Below are 18,492 nucleotides of genomic sequence, written 5' to 3'. Positions count from 1 at the left end.
CAACACTGGTACCCACTCCTTAGGAGCCTGACTCATTCCCCACCATGGACCCTGCCACTAATGCCGCCTCTTCTGACTCAGCACAGCTTCAAAACTCTTCACAGCCAGCTAAAAACACTCAACCTAGCAGCATGGAAGATTCCTTAGCATCACAACAGACCCTACTCTCCAAGGAGGTGCAGGATGTCATTTTGGAGGCCAGAAGGCCAAGTAGAAAAGCTTACTCCGCAAAATGGAAACGGTTTTGTGTCTGGAATGAGAAAAAGGGCCAGGATCCTGGAAAACTGAATTTACCTCAAATACTACTGTATTTAGTTGAGCTGCTAAGCAGTGGACTTTCATTCTCCTCCATCAACATCCATGCCTCAGCCATTTCTGCAGAATGCAACACTGATCCACCCTTATTCTCTCACCCTCTCTTAAGACAGTTCCTCAGAGGGGCTAAGAGTCTAAGACCCCCAAGAAAACTACCAATACCTGCTTGGGATCTCAATTTCATTCTGGAAAAACTGACCTTGCCTCCCTTTGAGCCAGCTGCCTCATCAGATTTGCATTATTTGTCCTGGAAAACAGCTTTCCTTCTGGCTATTACCTCAGCTCGTAGAGTTTCAGAACTACAAGCTCTCATGGCTGTGCAGCCTTTTATCATCTTCCATCAGGACAGAGTTTCCTTACGAACCAACCCGTCCTTTATGCCTAAAGTGGTATCCAGGGTAGCTTTGAATCAGGCCATACACTTGCCTACCTTTTATCCTAATCCTCAAAACAAAGGGGAGAGATTACTAAATTCCTTGGACATCCACAGACAACTACGTTATCTGGCCAGAACAAAGCCTTTCAGAAAATCAGAACAGCTCTTTGTGTCCTATGCTGTAGGAGCTCAAGGAAAGCCAATTTCGAAACAGACAATCTCAAAATGGATAGCCCACTGCATACGCTTTTGCTATTCTTTTCATGGCAAAACTGTACATACAGGCATCAGATCTCACTCCACAAGGGCCACAGCTACCTCTGCAGCTTTCCTCAAAGGAGCTCCTACCAAAGATATTTTGGAAGCAGCCACTTGGAGTTCTGTGCATACCTTCTCCAAGCACTACCACCTACCATTTTACTCCAAAACTAGAGCAGGCTTTGCCACTGCAGTCTTGCAGGGCATCCTGGCTCCTAGTTCCACCTAGTGCCTACCACCCCTTTCTTAGCTTTGGGATTCTACCCATCTGTTATGACTGCAGCTGTATGCACGATGAACATAGTACAGTTTTGTACCTACCATAAATGTAGATGTTCGAGTGCTAATACAGCTGCAGTCCAGGTTTCCCTCCCTCCTTCCCCTCTTGGGACAGGCCTATAGGCTAACACATCCTCATACAACCTGATTGGGGTATTCATTTATGGTGTATTTGCTTGCAACTACTGTATTTTGATTATATTTCAGTGCTTTATTACACAAATTTATGTATTGCCTTCCTTCTGGGGGCACCTGACATCTGGGGCAAGAAAAACTGAAGAAAATGGCATCGGCTGGTTCTTTTATACCCCTGTTGCACTGACGTCAGGGAAGAAGCGATGACAACCGACGCCGGACCTAGACTTTGGAATTCGGCCGACCGAGGACCCGCCTGACGGCAGGCGAACCCATCTGTTATGACTGCAGCTGTATTAGCACTCTAACATCTACATTTATGGTAGGTACAAAACTGTACTTTCCGAGCCCTGCCCTTTGGTCTCACCACAGCCCCCAGGGTGTTTACCAAATGTCTGGCAGTGGTGACGGCTCACCTGAGACGTCTGGGATTCCAGGTGTTTCCGTATCTAGACGACTGGCTCCTCACCGCCCCCACCAGGCATCTTCTTATTCAAGCCGTGAGTGCTACCATTGAATTGGGACATCTATTAGGAGTTATATTCAACTGGGAAAAGTCTGTATTGCTGCCATCACAGCGTGTTGCCTTTATAGGCGCAGAGCTAGACTGTCGAGATACGAGCATTCCTTCCAGCAGAGAGGATAAAGATACTACAGAACCAAGTCCTAGCCTTACTACCCCGAAGCAAAGCCCCAGCTAGGATAGTCCTTCAGCTTTTGGGGTTGATGGCGGCCGCCATTCTTCTGGTCCCTCTGGCAAGATTACACATGCGAATTCTCCAATGGCTCCTGTCGACCCAGTGGTCGTACCAAGAACTACCCTTGTCCTACCCGATTCTCATTACGGATACCTGCCAGCGAGATCTTTGTTGGTGGCTCCTCTCCTCCAACTTGAACCAGGGGCGACTCTTCTGCCCCCTCCCCCATTGCCACAGTGACCACGGACCCCTCCCAGATGGGGTGGGGGCATTATCTGGACAGGACGGTTCAAGGCACGTGGCAGGATCACGAAACCCACTTACACATCAATGTCCTGGAGATGAGGGCAGTGCTAGCATTGCAGGCACTTCACAGCTCTCTTCCCAAGGGTACCATCGCAATCTTCTCAGACAGTATGGCGGTAGTATGGTACCTGAACAAGCAGGGAGGAACCAGGTCTTATCCTCTGCAGAGAAACCATGAGAGTTTGGAACTGGGCGATCGCTTCCCAGAGATTTCTAGTGGCAACGTACATTCCGGGGAAGTCCAATGTGATAGCAGACAGGCTGAGCAGAGTTATTCTGATGCCTCACGAGTGGTCCCTGAACGACTGAGTCGTGTCTCGGATCTTCTCCCTGTGGGGGTTTCCCTGTTGCGACCTTTTCGCCAGCCCCTGGAACGCGAAGTGCAGCAATTTCTTCTCCCTGATCCCCCCCTAGGTGGGGTCACCCAGGGACGCTCTAGTCCACAATTGGCCCTCCGGTCTGCTCTATGCCTTCCCTCCGGTTCCACTACTGTCAAAGGTGATTCAGAAGGCGATCTGCTTGGGAAGCAACATGATTTTGATTGCACCACACTGGCCCCGCCAAGTTTGGTTTTCTTTCCTTCGGAAGTATGCAGTGAAGGATCCTTGGATTCTGGACCCAGCTCCAGACCTCCTGACTCTTCAGTCAGGTCAGGCCCATCCATCACTGCGAACTCTCAAGCTAACGGCTTGGCTGCTCCACTTCCGACCTTAGTCAGACAGCATATCCTTTCGCCTGAGGTGGTCCGGATTCTGTCTTCCTCTCGCAGAGCTTCCACTAAGGAGATGAATTCTAATAAATGGAAAAGGTTTGCCATTTGGGCCCAGCAGCACAACCTTGACCCTCTGACAACCCCGGTGTCCGCAGTATTAGATTTTTTGGCAACTCTTTTTAGACAGGGTTCCGCTGTCTCCACGCTTAAAGTCCAACTGGCAGCGATTTCTAATTATCATGTTGCCTTTGAGCCTTCACTCATGAGTCATAAGTTGTGTAAGGCCTTTCTTAAGGGATCTTGGTTGCTCCCCCCTCCTGGTGTCGCAACCTGTTTTGCCATGGGATTTGAATGTATTTTAGGAGCCTTGACGTCTCATCCCTTTGAGCCGGCGGCCGCTTGTGAGCAAAAGTTCTTATCTTGCAAGACTGCCTTCTTGGTAGCTATTACTTCAGCCAGAGGAGTTTCGGAGCTTCAAGCCCTCTCTGTTAAACCCCCTTATCTGATCTTTCACAAGGATAGTGTATCAATAAGACTAAACCCGTCATTTCTTCCGAAAGTTTCTTCTGCTTTTTGTCTGCAGCAATCTATAGAGCTACCAGTTTTCTTTCCAAATTTTTCCAACAAGGCAGAATACAGTCTTCATCAGTTGGATGTGCATAGACAACTGAGATTTTACTTGGATAGGACACAGCAGCAGAGGAAATCAGACCAGTTGTTTGTGGCCTTTGCAGATAACAGGATTGGCAAAGCAGAAACTAAGACCACTATTGCTAGGTGGATTAGGGATTGTGTTTCATTTATTTATGCATCAACAGGAAGGGACCTTCAATTTCCAGTTAGAGCGCATTCTACTAGGGCTATGGCTACTTCAGTGGCCTTCAACGCCACACTGTCGGTGGATGAGATGTGCAGCGGCCACTTGGGCCATTACTAACTGGACGTGGCCTCTAGAGGTCGGGCGTCCTTTGGTTCCACAGTGCTCAGGAGTGTTTTCCAGTGAGCTTCCCAGGATCCAAGTGCTAGGGACGCTGTCCCATCAGTTATGAATGTAGGCGAGATAGGATCGCATTACATCATTTATTTATGTACTTACCATAACGATAGATGTACGTGATCCATCTCACCTACATTTGTACGTACCCGTCCACCTGTTGGATCTGGAGGAAACACTATTGTACAGTTGGAGTGGCTCATGTGAGTGAGTCTTGTGGGGCAAACAAGATCTGGGGGTTTGGGCATGGTGCATCCTGGGATAAGGGGGTAGGTCCAGCCAATGGGAGACTTCGTGCTAGTGTATTGGCCGAGTCTGAGCCGATTCTCTGCTCCGAGCCCGTCAGTTATGAATGTAGGCGAGATGGATCACATACATCTATCGTTATGGTAAGTACATAACTAAAAGTTCACTTGATCTGATCAGTTGAAATTTCTGATTTCTAAAGTTTCTTTTGTTAGAAACTGAAAGTCTGCCATCTCATTGTCTTACTGCTGGCAAGTGTTAATGAGTTAAGGCTATTTACTTAGTCTGTCGTATGTTCTCTAAATATCCATGTATACACTGCTTCCTTCTGACCAGAGTTGCTTTTCATCTAGTTTTAGCATTCAGTCTAACTGTGGCAGGTTGTGTGTTTACAGAAGCTTAGTAAGCATCTTTAATTTTTTGGCACCATATCTCATTCTGTACTTGGCATATCTGTAGGCAGTGGTTTTCCACGTTGTTGAACTGTTAGCCCCAGTAGGCCAGTGGTCTCTCTTCAGGAGATACTCTATGGTTTTCATGCTTACTACATCTTATGACTAGGAAGTTAGCCTAGCCTTTAGACCAAATGTATGAAGGGTTTGGCCTTAGACTTCTCACAGATGCATGCAAAAAATAGCTTTTTTTTATGCCTTTCTATTTTAGCCAACATCACTTTAGAAAAAAAGGATTTCCACCTAGCATTCTAATATCATTTTACTAAATGTAGAAAAAAAGGATTTCCACCTAGCATTCTAATATTCTGTTGCTAAATGTAGCAACTTTTAATTGAGCTGCATCAGAATATTTAAATGAGTTTGGTACCCCATATTAGATCTTTGATGACCATTTTTCCATTTAACATTTGGCTTTTGTCCACCTAGGAAATCCGCAGTAATGTTTTACATAGATAAATTTAGTAGAGAAATGGTGGGGAGGGACTGAGTGGTGTACAGGCAGGGAGGAGCCTTCTTTCAGTGTTTCTGTTCACTGATCAGGTTTGGCAGCAGTGGAGAGGTCAGGGAAATTGTTGGCTACTAGTGTAGAAAATTCTGTCTCTTTCGCATCCTGAAAACTGTTTGACTTCAAGCCCTGTGATGAGAGGTAGGAATCCATAACTCAGAGTACAATCTTTAGAATGGCTGCAGAGAAGAGGGGTCATAGTGTGTGTAGTAAAGCAGTAGAAAGGGAAAACCAGTTTTGAATGTCACCAGACTAAACCCCTGTACTCAGGGTGAGGAAAGTTAAGAATGCTGGCACTGCAGGCCCAGCTTCCTCTCCCTGTGAAAGATGTACTCTCTCAGCTTCTGTGTACTGTAGAGTAGTGTAGTCTGTTTTCTAAATTAGAGATTATCCACCTTTGATTTTCCTGAAGATATTTCTGTAATTTGGTGAAGTTTGGCTTTTGATTCTCATTCTGACTGCATTCCCAGAAGCTTTCTGAGATGTACGTTGTCTGCAGCTAATTCTTGTCTTAGGCTTTGTCTCATTCTCACTGAAAGCCTCCATTAGGTAGTCTGCCTTTAGTGTGTATTGTGTGATCTGTTTAGCACTGTAAATCACCCTTTAAAGTGAGTGGATTGCACAATTTGCTTGTAGTTACTGCAATGGTACTATAACTGTCTGTTCTAAAGCAAAATACGGAAGAAATGGCATTTGTGATGCATTCTGGTCACACTGGTTATCACATTCTTTTCAAATATGCTTGAGCCAAGCTTGAATTTTTTTCCCTCTTAAAAAATGTTGCTTTGGTTTTGTCCTTTGCACTTTTGAGTGCTTTGTCATCGAAAAGACGATACATACAAGCAGGTACAGTAACTTGTACTAAGGAGTGCATTTGCTTAACCTTGTTAGCTAGTTAACTTTTTACCTAGGTTATTTTGTAGGTGTGTGCATCATTTGATGTCTTTCTATTCCTAAGTTGCAGTATTCTTGTTGTGGGATTTCCTGCCTCAGGCGACCCCGTACATCGGCTCCTATACAAATGCTTCATCTTGGTTGTTGCAGCTGCATGGGACGTCGCATGTAGGACCATAAACCAGGGGCCTTAAATGTGACATCTGCACTCTCAGACCTCAAAATTTTCAGCCGCAGACTACCGATGCATCGAGTGCTTCGCTCCTTCAACGCAAACGTATAAAAATCTAAGTACCCCGTTGGGGGGATTTCTTCAAATTAACTTGCTAAAGCTTGGTTTGTTGTAGCAACTCATAGGCGATGTCAGCAAAAAGGAGTAAATGCCAATGCGGGCGCCAGATGCCTCATAAAGACTCGCATGACTGCTGCGTTTTTTTGCTTAGACCGGGAGCCCGATCACAACTCATGCTCCATTTGCCAATCCTTTGTACCCAAGACCCTTGGCAGCTGTCTGGCCACTCTCTTAATCTTTGCTTGGAGAACTAATGGCTTAAACTGTTAGCTCTTAGGAAGGATCCAACTTCAGAGGCCTTGACAGAACTTCCGTATAAGAAGGCCAGGTTTCCCAGGCCCTCTACCTCTGCCGATTCGCTACTGGATGCCCCACCAACTTCCTATTTAGGAGTTGAGGGATGCCTGGATGATCAGTCAACTACAGTGGCGACCTTCTTAGAAACAGTTTCTTAGTTGACTGCCTGCATGTCCCTGGAGCCAGCCCAGACTACTGCCAAGTGCCAGTAGGAACCAGACTTAGCAGAGCCTCCGACCGGGATCCCCCCCTCTGGATGCTACCTATATGGAGTCATCTGACTCCAGGCCTACGTCTACACCAACCAAAAAGAAACAAAAAAAAAAAAAACCCGACAACCTTGACCAAAGAAGGCCTACCTGACTGGCAGTCCTTCGCTTCTTCCTTGATGTAGGCCTTTATGGCCCTTTAACCTTCAGCCTCATCCCCCAGTACCCTACCACTTCTAAGTCCTAGACCTGCTTTTGCCTCCTCTCTCTTTCCTCTGGCCTTTCAGGACAGGGAAGAAGAGCAAGACTCCTACTACTCCTCTTTTGAGGAATCCTTTTCTTGCACACCCCAAATTGCTTCACCTCAGGAGTACTATTCACCAGATGAATCTATTGAGGGAGACTCTCCTCCAGAGGATTTTACATTTGGTGAAACTGTCAACAAAATGAAAGAATATTTCAAATGGGATCCTTTCAAATGTCTGAAACTCAGAGGAGGTACTTTTAACCTTTACAGGTAGAATCCCCCTCCCCACCTGTCATACTTGGATGCTTTTACCTCAGCGTCAAAAACGCAAGGTTCTCAACCACCTGCCCCTAAGCAGCCAGACCGCTTCTACAAGGTGCCTAATGACCAAAAATTCCTAGTCAGACCTCCCATGGCAGACCTAGCTGTGATTGCCACCTGACAATCCAGACTCATTCTGACCGCCTCTGACAATCCAGACTCATTACGACCGCCTCGCTCTTAGCCACTGACAGACAGCAAGTCTATGGATAGGATCGGTAAGAAGGTCTATACCTCTTCCACTTTAGCTTTTACAGCCATCAACTATCAGACACATACCACCAAATATGCTTTGGACCTGGTTTCTCAAGCCTCTACCTTGCTGGCCATTGCTCCTGGCTGCCATACAAAAGCTGACCATCTCTTGTAAACTATCTTTGTTTGCCCAAGTAGCCAAACACACTATTAGATGCAGCTATGATGCTGCAGAAGCTTCTGCTTGAACTGCAGCATCTGCTTCTGTTCTCAGGAGATATTCCTAGCTTAGACTTCAATACTTACCAGAAAACCAAGTCTAGAGATCTTGGATGTCCGCCTAGACCCCAATTTTCTATTTGGAAAATAATCTGCAGATCTTTTAAAAAAACCTGCAAGAAAAGAGCAAGGAATTACAAGACATCAAACATTTGTTGTGTCCCCCATCCCCAAGTATTGCAGGAACTACCTTGCCCAGGCCACATTTGTCAGACGTAATACAACCTCTGCTGTAACTACATCTTCCAGACCTAGAAGAGGTACGAGAAGACGAACCACTTCCAGGCCAGCTGCCCCACAGCCTTCTCCTAGGCAGCCTTTCCAAGACAGAGGCCCAAACAATCCGTGACTGCCTTGTCCCTGCCCCCACCCCTCTCCGCCCACCTCTCCCATTGCTTCCCCTTTTGGGAAACCATCACCACAGACAGTTTGGTGTTGGCCATTATTCAAAAAGGATCCACACCCTTACCAGGGGCAGCAATATACTAGACCTGGTCATTTCCAACATGGGCGACCAGTGTTCCACACCAGAGGTCAGTTTTTCATTGGTCAGATCCTACCACAAGTTAATCACCCTAGACATTGACATCCTGCCCCCCCCCCCCCCCTTTTAGGGAAACAACCATAAAAAATTTCTCCAAAGCCAACTTCAAGCTTCTTAAGACAGAAGTGGCAAACTTCGTTACCCATGCAGATGGACTATAGAGGTATGACTCCTGAATCCTACACAAATACACTTACACGAGTGCATGGATCATGGTATCCCTAACAGAACCAAGATGCTATCCTCCAAAAAAAAAAAAGGAAGCCTATCTGGTGATCCCCTGCTATAAACAAACTCTACAACAGAAGAAAGAAGCTGTTGCAAAAAAGAGTAAAATTCCTTGATTGGAGGAACTCCCTGGTCAGCCTCAGTAAAAAGCTGGGATCCCTCATAAAATCCTACAAAGCTAGTTATGAAAACAAAATTGCCACTGATGCTAAAGACAACCACAAAGCATTCTATAGCTATGTCAAGAATCTCAATGAAAACACTCAGATCTGCTCTGAGTTACAGCACAGTGGCACTAAATGTACAGTACCAACTGATATTGCACATCCTGGCAGATAGGTTCAGTGCTAACTTCCCCCACCTCATCCTCTAAAGGGCCCATCTCTATACCGGAAGAATGCAAAGTTCCTGTAATCATGGCTGCACAGGTGGTAACCTTACTCTCCAAAGCCAAGAACACAGCATCCATGGGACCTGACAACATCCCAGGCTGCATTCTACACTAACTACAGAATGAACTGGCACCCCACCTAAGTACCATGTTCAATCATAGCATCACCTCAGGCTTTGTGCCCATTGAATGGCGCACTGCAATGGGTATCCCACTCCAGAAAGGTAGAGTCACGGCAGACCCCGGGAACTACCGCCCCATTAGCCTGACGAGCCTGGTCTGCAAGGCCATGGAACGTTATCATGAAACTCATAAACAAAGACATTGGTAATCTCCAAACTCTGGACCCCACACAGTTCGGGTTTGTAAAAGGCAGATCATGTCTCATAAACCTGATAGTCTTCTTTGAAGCAGTCACCAAAGCCATAGATGAGGATCAGGTGGTTCACCCAGCCTATCTAGATCTCGTCCAGGCTTTTGACACCATCCCCCACTCTGGAATTATAGATAAACTCACTAAATTAGGTATAAATCCCTATGTCACAAGATGGGTTGCCAACTGGCTTACTGACAGAACCCATACTGTGAAAGTAGCAGACTCCAAATCAGATTTCAGACCAGTGACAAGTGGAGTACCACAGTGTTCAGTCCTGGGTCCTCTCCTGCTTGGTACCGACTTCTGTGTAGTACAGGCTAACGCATCATCTTTGGCTAACTAAGTTCGCAGATGACTGCAAACTAGGAGCCATAATCAATACTCCTAACGATGTGGACCTCCTACTAAAGGGAGTCACTGGGACAGATGCCTGGTGTCAAAGCCATGGCCTCAAGCTCAATGCCAAAAAGTGCATTGGTATCCCCTTTGGTAAAAACTCTGTACCCATGAACTACCGTATAGGCGGTAGTTTACTTAACATTGAAAGTGTGATGAGACAGGTGGACAGTAGTCTCTCCTTTGATAATCACATCGCCACAGTGGTCAGGAAATCCTACGTGGCACACCATCACAAAAAATTTCTCATCCAGAAAAAGAGGTCACTGTTCCCTTCTCATCACTCAGACCCATTATAGAGTACAACGGTCCTTTTGGTATGTACCTCAAGACATCTACAACAACTGGAAAGGCCATAGAAATACCGCACAAAGAGGATTACTGGCCCCAAACAGATGCCCTATGCAGACAATTTAAAAAAACTCCAGCTTTACTCCATCGCATATCACCTACTCTGAGGCAATTTCTGCTTAACATACAAAGCTATGTCAAACCCAGAGCTGTTAGACATGCTCCACTTAAAGAAATACCAATCCCTTCGAGCTACATGCTCTAGAGACCTAAACCTTGTCACCACAATAAGCAGAACATGCTGGAGGGATAGATTCCTGTCCCAGAGACTTCCCATATTCTGGAACAGACTACCTATCTATGTCACACAGAGCTCCGCATTAGCACTCAAGACAAATCTTTATTAGATGGGAAATAGGAAATTCACCCCGGAGATCACTTCTGTGGTTCTGCTTGACAGGGGCAGAGGAAAATAATTTTCTTGAGTGGCGAAAGCCATGGTACCTTTTTGGCTAGGCTTATATAGGCCCTAGGGCCAATAGCCTAGTACCTACCTATGAATCTATGGATAATTCCTCTCTTGGATTGAAAAGCCACTGCTAAGAGGCATTCCCTTTCCCCCCAGAAATCAGACATCTCATCACAGGTCCTGACAGACCTTTTGAACTTGAGTACCTTAGGACCTGTCCTCTCAGGACAGGAGGGGAAAGTATTATACTCTCAACTAAGATGCCCACCTTCAGAACGCTGTTGCTCCCAAGCCTCCTTCCACTCATACCTACCAAGGCTTTCATGGCCACATTGGGCCTAAAAGAAGCCTATTTGCACATAACCATCCTACCCTCCCACAGAAAATGTTTTTCTGGACTCTCCTCTCATTTCCAGCCCTTTGGTTTGCCCAATGCTCCCAGAGTGTTCACAAAATGCCTGGCTCCTGCCATTACCTATTGCAGAACACAGGGAATTCAGATTTATCCCTAACTAGACGACATCCTGATCCTAGCAGGATCAGGGGTTGGGAGGGTGGCCTAATGGTTAAGGTGTTTGCCTTACAAACACAAGGCGCATGGTTTGAGTCTCACAAGGGATAATTGGCTAGGCTTAAAATGGCTCACAAGGGCAGTTAGCTTAGTACTAACCTATGAACCTTTTAGCCCATCTGCAATTCACCATGTCCCTTTTACAAAATGTGGGGTTCACCTTCAACCTCCCATAGTCTTTCCTGACCCCAGAGCAAGAAGAGATATTTTTGGTTTGCAGAATCAAAACACTTAATGAATGCTTCTACCCCAAGACAAGGTCAGCTCTGACCATTTTAAAGCCCTGCTGCAAGACCCAAGTAATAACTGCAAGGCAATTCCCAAGAACCCTGGGCCTAATGGGAGCCACCATCCCTATGCTTCCACCAGCCAGAATGCATATGCAAAAGTTGCAGTGGTATCTAAAAACCATTTGGTCCCAACACCAGCATCCCCTGGAGCAAGAAATCTCACTCCTACCCTGTCTAAAGGCGTAGGTCAGCTGGTGGATTCAAGTCCAGCTCAACCTGGGCTTTCCCCTCCAGCCCACTCTCCCAACCCAGGTTATGTGTACAGATGCATCAGACTTGGGATGGGGAGCCACTTTCGCATCCTGCATGGTTCAAGCAACATGGCACCCTTTGTTAAAGGCCAATCACATCAATGTGAGAGAAATGACAGCAGTCCTCCTGGCTGTGAAAATCTTCAGTACCCTGCTGCTGTCAGGTGTTCTCCAAATAATTAGACAACACCACAGTTATGTCCACAAGCGGGGAGGAGCAAAAGCATGCCCACCTGTGCAGACTAACCTTACTGATACGGGATCTAGCCTCTCACCACAACTTTTCCCTACAGGCATCCTACATCCCCTCGCAGGACAACAAACAAGCATACCTTCTAATCAGGACATCCTCTCCACAACACAAATGGATGCTGTGGACAGGACCATCTTCTTAGACATTGTCCACCGGTGGGGCACTCCTCAAATAGACCTGTTTGCCTCCCCCCCAGAACAGATGACTGCAGACCTTCTGCACCAAAACCTACTCTCCTCTAGCTTGGAGAGTAGATGCTTTCAGCATTTCTTGCAAGGGGAAGTGTCTGTATGCCTTCCCACTAATTCAGAAAGTTCGCCTGAAAATCAGGACAGACCATCCAAAAATCTTGTTGGTGACTCCCTACTGGCCAAGGCAGCACTGGTTCCCCCTTCACAATCTAGCAAAGGGCAATCGCCGCAAGGCAAGTTACCCCACAAGGTGGATCTTCTGATTAAATAAAAGGGAACCTTCATCCACCCACACTTGCAGATGTCACTGACGCTGTGCGTGATGAACTTAATTCCCTTCAGTCACCACTACTCAGAGGAAGTGCTTTCAGTCCTGAGGGAGGCCAGGAAACCTACTACAAGAAAATCATACCTAGCTAAATGGGAAAAATTTTCAAAATGGTGTCTGGACAAGGGAAGGGACCTATGCATTGCAGTCCCCCCCACCCCCCAGTTCTTGCATACGTCCAACTAGTTAAAGGCGGTCTTTCATACTCTATAGTAAAAGTTCACCTTTCCACAATCTCAGCCTGCCAACCACCAGATCCTCCTTTACTAGCCATGTTCTTTGTTTAGCTTTTCTTAAAAGGGGTCTTACACATATGGCCTCCAAGAAAGCCCATCCCACCACCCACGGACTTTAACTTCTTTCTGGAAAAACTAACCCAGCACTCATTCGAACCTGCTGGGATAGCTACTCTACAGATTTGTACATGGAAAACGGTACTGGTAGTGGCCATAACTTCAGCCAGACGATTGTCAGAACTGCAGGCCTTAATGGCCTGTCCCCCTTGTACTACTTTCCACAAGGACAGGGTAAGACTAAGAACCAACTCCTCCTTCATGCCTAAAGTTGTCAACGATTCGTCATTAAACCAATCTAGTCACCTACCTACATTCTACCCCTCTCTCACCAGTGAAGGGGAGAGGATACTTCACTCCCTGGATGTACGCCGACAGTTAAGATTTTACCCGGACAAAAGAAAATCCATTTGAAAATCCAGTCAACTCTGTTTCCTTCCACCCCAGGGCCCTGGGCAAGGCAGTCTCCAAACAGACCATCACCACTTGGATCAGGAAAGCCATTTTGCCTCTCTTTCTCACACTATAGCAAAAAAACACCCATTGGGGGTAAAAGCTGAATCCACCAGGGCAATGGGAGCCTCCAAAGCCTTTCTCAAAGGCCTGTACACTGCTTCTATTATGGAAGCAGCGACATGGTCCACCATCACACTTTCACCAAACACTACAATTTAATCAATGTTTCCAAAGCACGAGCAAGATTTGCCAGGGCAATCCTACAGGGCTTTGTAGAATCAGCCTCTTCATCCGCCACTCTTCCTTCCAGCTAAGCTGTGGTACTCTCACACAATAAGAATACTGCAACATGGAAGAGGAGGGCATCTATTGTTATGGTAAGATTTTACGCAACTATTCTTTCTCTGTTGCTTTTTCATACTGAGAAGGCACTCCCATAAAGCGCTCTTATAAGCCATTTAGTCTACTGATGTGGAACGCTTTTTAAAGTTTATATTACTAGGCATTTTTCTCACCTTTGCTCTTGCATTTTTTGCATGAATAAGATTGTTATGGTTGATTTGTTGCTGGAAGTTCAAAAGTACTTTTTAAAAAAAGTGATATTGCTGTGGCAAATTAATTGTAAATCTTGTTTCTTTACAGGCTAAGAGTGAGCCTGCTGGGAAAAAAAGTGACAAAGAAAGTGAATCCAGTAAAGACTCAAGATCACATAGAAGTGACCGACATCACTCTGCAGATTCCAGGTCAGAGAGTTATGTTAACAGTAGAAACTGTGTTTTTCTGCTTTAGGGTAAATGCAGGTTTGATTTCTCACAGCTGCTTGTGTTGCTTCACTGAGCACAATGCATGTGTATTTACCTCAAAGATCACTAACTTTTTCTTGTGTAATTTCTGGGAATTCCACTGTAGGCAGACACCAGATTGTCTTGAATTTTAGCGTTTTCAGACATCTGCTGTAGGCAGCGACCCCGCCACCACCTCCACTGCAGACATCAGGAGAATGTACGGTGTAAGGGAAAGCAATGCCTTTATGGTCTGTTTTTTTGCAGCATTGAGTGATGCAAATGTCTGCTCTGCCTGGAACCCCTCAGAGCTGAGGCAAAACACCAGGTTTGGCCCGTTACTATTGTCTACTCAGTTTTTCTTTTGTGTATTTGTTTATGGGTTTTGTAGAAGCTGGTGATAACCTCTCAGAAGGTAATGGACTGGTGTACTTGGGACTTAACTATAGACTCTGTTCTTCATTTAATACAAAGACTTTGCATGTGGTGTGCGCCATTGTGATATGGGTCACTGTTGCAGTCATGAGTGGAGTTTTGTTGTTGGTAGTTTCCAAGATATCTGTCTGGTCTACATACTGTATTATTGACCTGATTCCACCTTCCTTGGAGGTCTGCATGTTTCACATTTAAAGGTGTCAACAGCCATCATTTTTAGTTTTTTGCATGCTGAGAGAATGGGTATTTTGTGTCATTGTTTGTGTTCAACTTGCTTTTCCAGTCTGGGCAGATAAGCGTCCTTTTGGGGACAGTTTTTGCTATTAATTTTATTTGCACTTTAACCAGGTTAGTCCCACTAAGCCAGTAGCCTTTCTCCAGGGGAGAGCTGAGGTGGTATTCATGCTAAGTAGGGGAAGTCTGACCAGGACATTTGGGAACTTCTGTAGTCGTGAGTGGGACTCATTTTCTGGAGGGGCATTCCAGTTTCCTTTCCAAGCACAGAAATGGCCTGGGAAAGGGGGGGTGGGGGGGGGTGGAGAGAGAGGGAGCTGGAGTGGTGAAAGAAATGGAGGAGAATGCAAATATTTAGACTGGAGAAGTGTGCAGGATTCTAAGGACATGTTTAGAAGAAGTCCGAGTCAGGAAATGATGGATGTGTAATTGCAGCCCGCCAGTTGGGAGGGTTTGGGATGATTTCCTTAAAGCAATTTTGGTGCGCTGTCAGCCAGAAAATGAAGGAGATGTTGTCTCTTGGGGGTCATTATAGAGAAAATGTTAAAGGAGGATGTAGAGACAATACTGAAGAATTGTGCTGAGATGGAAAAGAAAACATATGCAGAGAAAGTAAAAGAAAGCAAAAGCGGAGTAGCAGAAAAGGCAGAAGAAAATGAAAAATGGAAGTATGTGGTAAGGATTTGCAGTAAAGAAGACTAAATGGACAGGTATGAAGTGTTGGACAGTTTAATAGTTCCTTTGGTTGTAAAAGCACGAGGTAAGAGCATTTATTCTTAGACATTTTGACATATTTGAGACTTTCTCTTCAATGGAAATTTTTCTTGGAGAATATAGAAAGACTAACCCGTGGAAGCAAAAGAAAATTAATGTACTGTTTCAAACAGAGAATTTGAAAGGACATTTGAAAACTTTAAGTGGTACTGGACATTGCAAAAATTTGACAATAGGGTTTATGGATTGGTGACTGGGATTATAATGTGTTAAATATAAAAAGAAAAAAAAATTGTACATGTATCAAGCATGATAAATGTGGGTAAGAATAGGGGTGTCGTAAAATATTGTTACAACTGAACATGCCCCCCCCCCCCCCCCCTTTTGTGGAAAGACATTTGATAAGTAATTGTGAAAAAAGAAAATGTATTTGTGGGGAAATAGCGCATGTTGCAAAAAAGGCAATTTGAAATGTTATAAATTTAACAGAATTAGTCGTTTATGGCTGTATTGCAGAAATGAAAATGGAGAAAAAGAAAACTAACGAAAACATTTTAGAAGTAGCATACAAGAGGCATGAGAATAGAATGAACAAAGAAAATGGACAAGAAAGAATAAATATATACAGCTAGTCATTGAGGGATTGGTATAATGGCTAGTGTTTGACACCCAGACACACAAGGTACAGTGTTTTATTCTCATCTTTGGAAGGGAAATTGACTAGGCCTAGAATGGCATATTAAGAAAGCTAACCTAGTAATTAGCTATGAACTTATGAAGCCATGACTCTATGGAAAAGGGAAGATGAAAATTTTAGAGTGCTTTCTTTCTGTAAATGTGAATAGTGTTAATAATATAGTAAGAAGAATAAGGGTTTTGGTGTGGTGTAATGGATCCATGTCACATCCACAAAAACATACTTCAACGACGACCCGGATCACTGAGACGAGATCGCCGACGCAACGCATCCCCGACAATGGTAAGTATATGTATTACGGAACGGAATGTATTCCTGTGTCTGCAATACAGTTAGAAAACAAACATAAGCATGTGTATAGCAGGGTGCAAGCCCCCCACACCCCCCTACATAAATATACCAACTCCGAGATTGCACCACATTGCAGAAATGGGAATACATCCCACTTCCCACTACTTACCATTGTCGACGATCTCTTATCGGTGATCCGGTCGTCCAAGTATGTTTTCGTGGAACTGATAGGTACCTGGTGTAATACATGTAATGTAGCTGTAAGTATGTTGGAAGAGACAAAATTTTTAACAAATGAAGAAAAGATTAGAGAGAAACTATGGGGAGTAAAGATGATCTGGAATTTGGCAAACGAGATGTTCTGGAATAGCCGTATTCTGTAACAGTACAGTAAAGATTACATGCAACTTTAGCAAGTATGGGAAAAGTAACCATTGTAGATTTAAAATGAAAAGAGCAAGTGTATAGAATTATAACATGATATGCTTGTACTAATTGTAAAGAAAGTCTGACATTTGTTAAACTTTTTCTATGTAGTGTTGAATAAGAATATTATAATAGGAAAATTAAATTGTGATTAAGGGGGCAAGCGTAAAAAGACAACGAAATGATGCAAGAAAAATGTTAGTTGTAAGATGTGGCAAGTTAAAACTCTGACGAGAAATTATGGACTTTAAAAGGAGTATGCATAAAATTGAAATCGATTTTTGTAAGGTTCAGTTATAGGAGAAGGGGAAATAGTTGAAAGGATTTTCTGATCATTTTGCAGTATAGCTAGAGATGAAAGAAAACAAGGAATATATAAAACTAGGCTAAGGAAAAGAAGGATAAATGTGAAAGCATGGAATGAAGTAGGAAAGTGATTAGTAATAGTTAGAGATCATGTTATAAAAACATTTTATAAAAATTGGTCTGAATGGTGAATGATATATAATGAAAAGTATAAAAAAATGAAAAGTTGAGAAAATAAATTGTAAAATAACACAATGATGCATTGGAATGTTTAGATTCATAGATATGTCCTTTTCCTATGTTGCAGTATTCTAGGTGTGGGATTTCCTGCCCTCAGGCGACTCGTACGTCAGCTTCTATAGAAAAGCTTCAGCTTGGCTGCTGTAGTGTGCATGGGATGTCAAACGTAGGGCCATAAAACAAGGGGCCTTAAATGTGACGTCTGCACGCACAATCCCCAGAAATTTTCAGCTGAAGATGACATTCGCATCATACGATTGCTTCTTTACAAATGTCGCATCTTAAAGATGAGTAGCCTTTTAGGTTTCAAATTTTCTTATTTTTGACTATTGTTTTAGCTAATGCTTGGTTGTTGTAACCATTAGCTGATGTCAGGAAAAAAGGGAAAGTGCCTGTGCGGGTGCCAGATAACCCCATAAGTATGCCCATGACAGGTGTACTTTTTGCCTATGCCGGGAACACTATCACTCCTCCTGCGCATTTGTCAGTCGTTTTTGCCTAAGACCTTGTGCAGCCGTCTAGCTGCTTTAAATCTGTACCTCAAGAACCAATGCCTCAAACGGTTAGCCCTTAGGATGGACCCTGCATTGGAGGCTGCATCTGAACCTTCATGCAAGAAAGCCAAGGTTCTCAGGCCGCCTTTGCCTGCTGCTCCGCTTCTCGACGCTCCACCAACTGCTGATCGAGGGGTTGAGGCGTGCTCGGAGGATCCGTCAACTGCAGCGATGTCCCTCGAGGAAGCCGTTTCGCAGCAGACCGTCACATCCTCTGAACTCACTCAGACATTGACACCCATTGCGGGGGAACCAGTTTCGGTGGTACCTCCGGAAGGAATCCAGACTTCGGATATGCTAATCTCCAGACCCGACACCAGGCCACACTCTACTTCCTCTCCGGCCAGAAAGAAGCAGAAAACTAAACATACCTCCTCCTCTTCAGAAGTTGCACCGGATTAGCAGGCCTTCACTTCTTCTCTCATGCAGGCCTTCATGCCCCTTAGGCCTTCAGCCTCAGTCACTTCCACCC

The 18,492-nt window shown here is 44.7% G+C and overlaps 1 protein-coding gene across 2 annotated transcripts in view; it reads left to right on the top strand.

Annotated features, from left to right (window-relative positions):
• LOC122817656 (scaffold attachment factor B2-like) overlaps positions 1 to 18,492 on the top strand; it is a 1,188,489-nt gene that overhangs the window by 550,450 nt on the left and 619,547 nt on the right. For both annotated transcript variants that reach the window (XM_044090719.1, XM_044090720.1), the window contains exon 10: positions 13,984 to 14,084. In XM_044090719.1, the coding sequence (XP_043946654.1) occupies positions 13,984 to 14,084 (101 nt within the window). The remainder of the gene's footprint in view (positions 1 to 13,983; positions 14,085 to 18,492) is intronic.

The sequence above is a fragment of the Protopterus annectens genome, chromosome 13.part0 (genome assembly GCF_019279795.1).
Source record: "Protopterus annectens isolate FY-2018-M chromosome 13.part0, PAN1.0, whole genome shotgun sequence".
In the NCBI taxonomy this organism is placed as follows: Eukaryota; Metazoa; Chordata; order Ceratodontiformes; family Protopteridae; genus Protopterus; species Protopterus annectens.
Note: the sequence above shows the minus strand (reverse complement) of the source record. Positions and strands in the feature narration are given on the sequence as shown.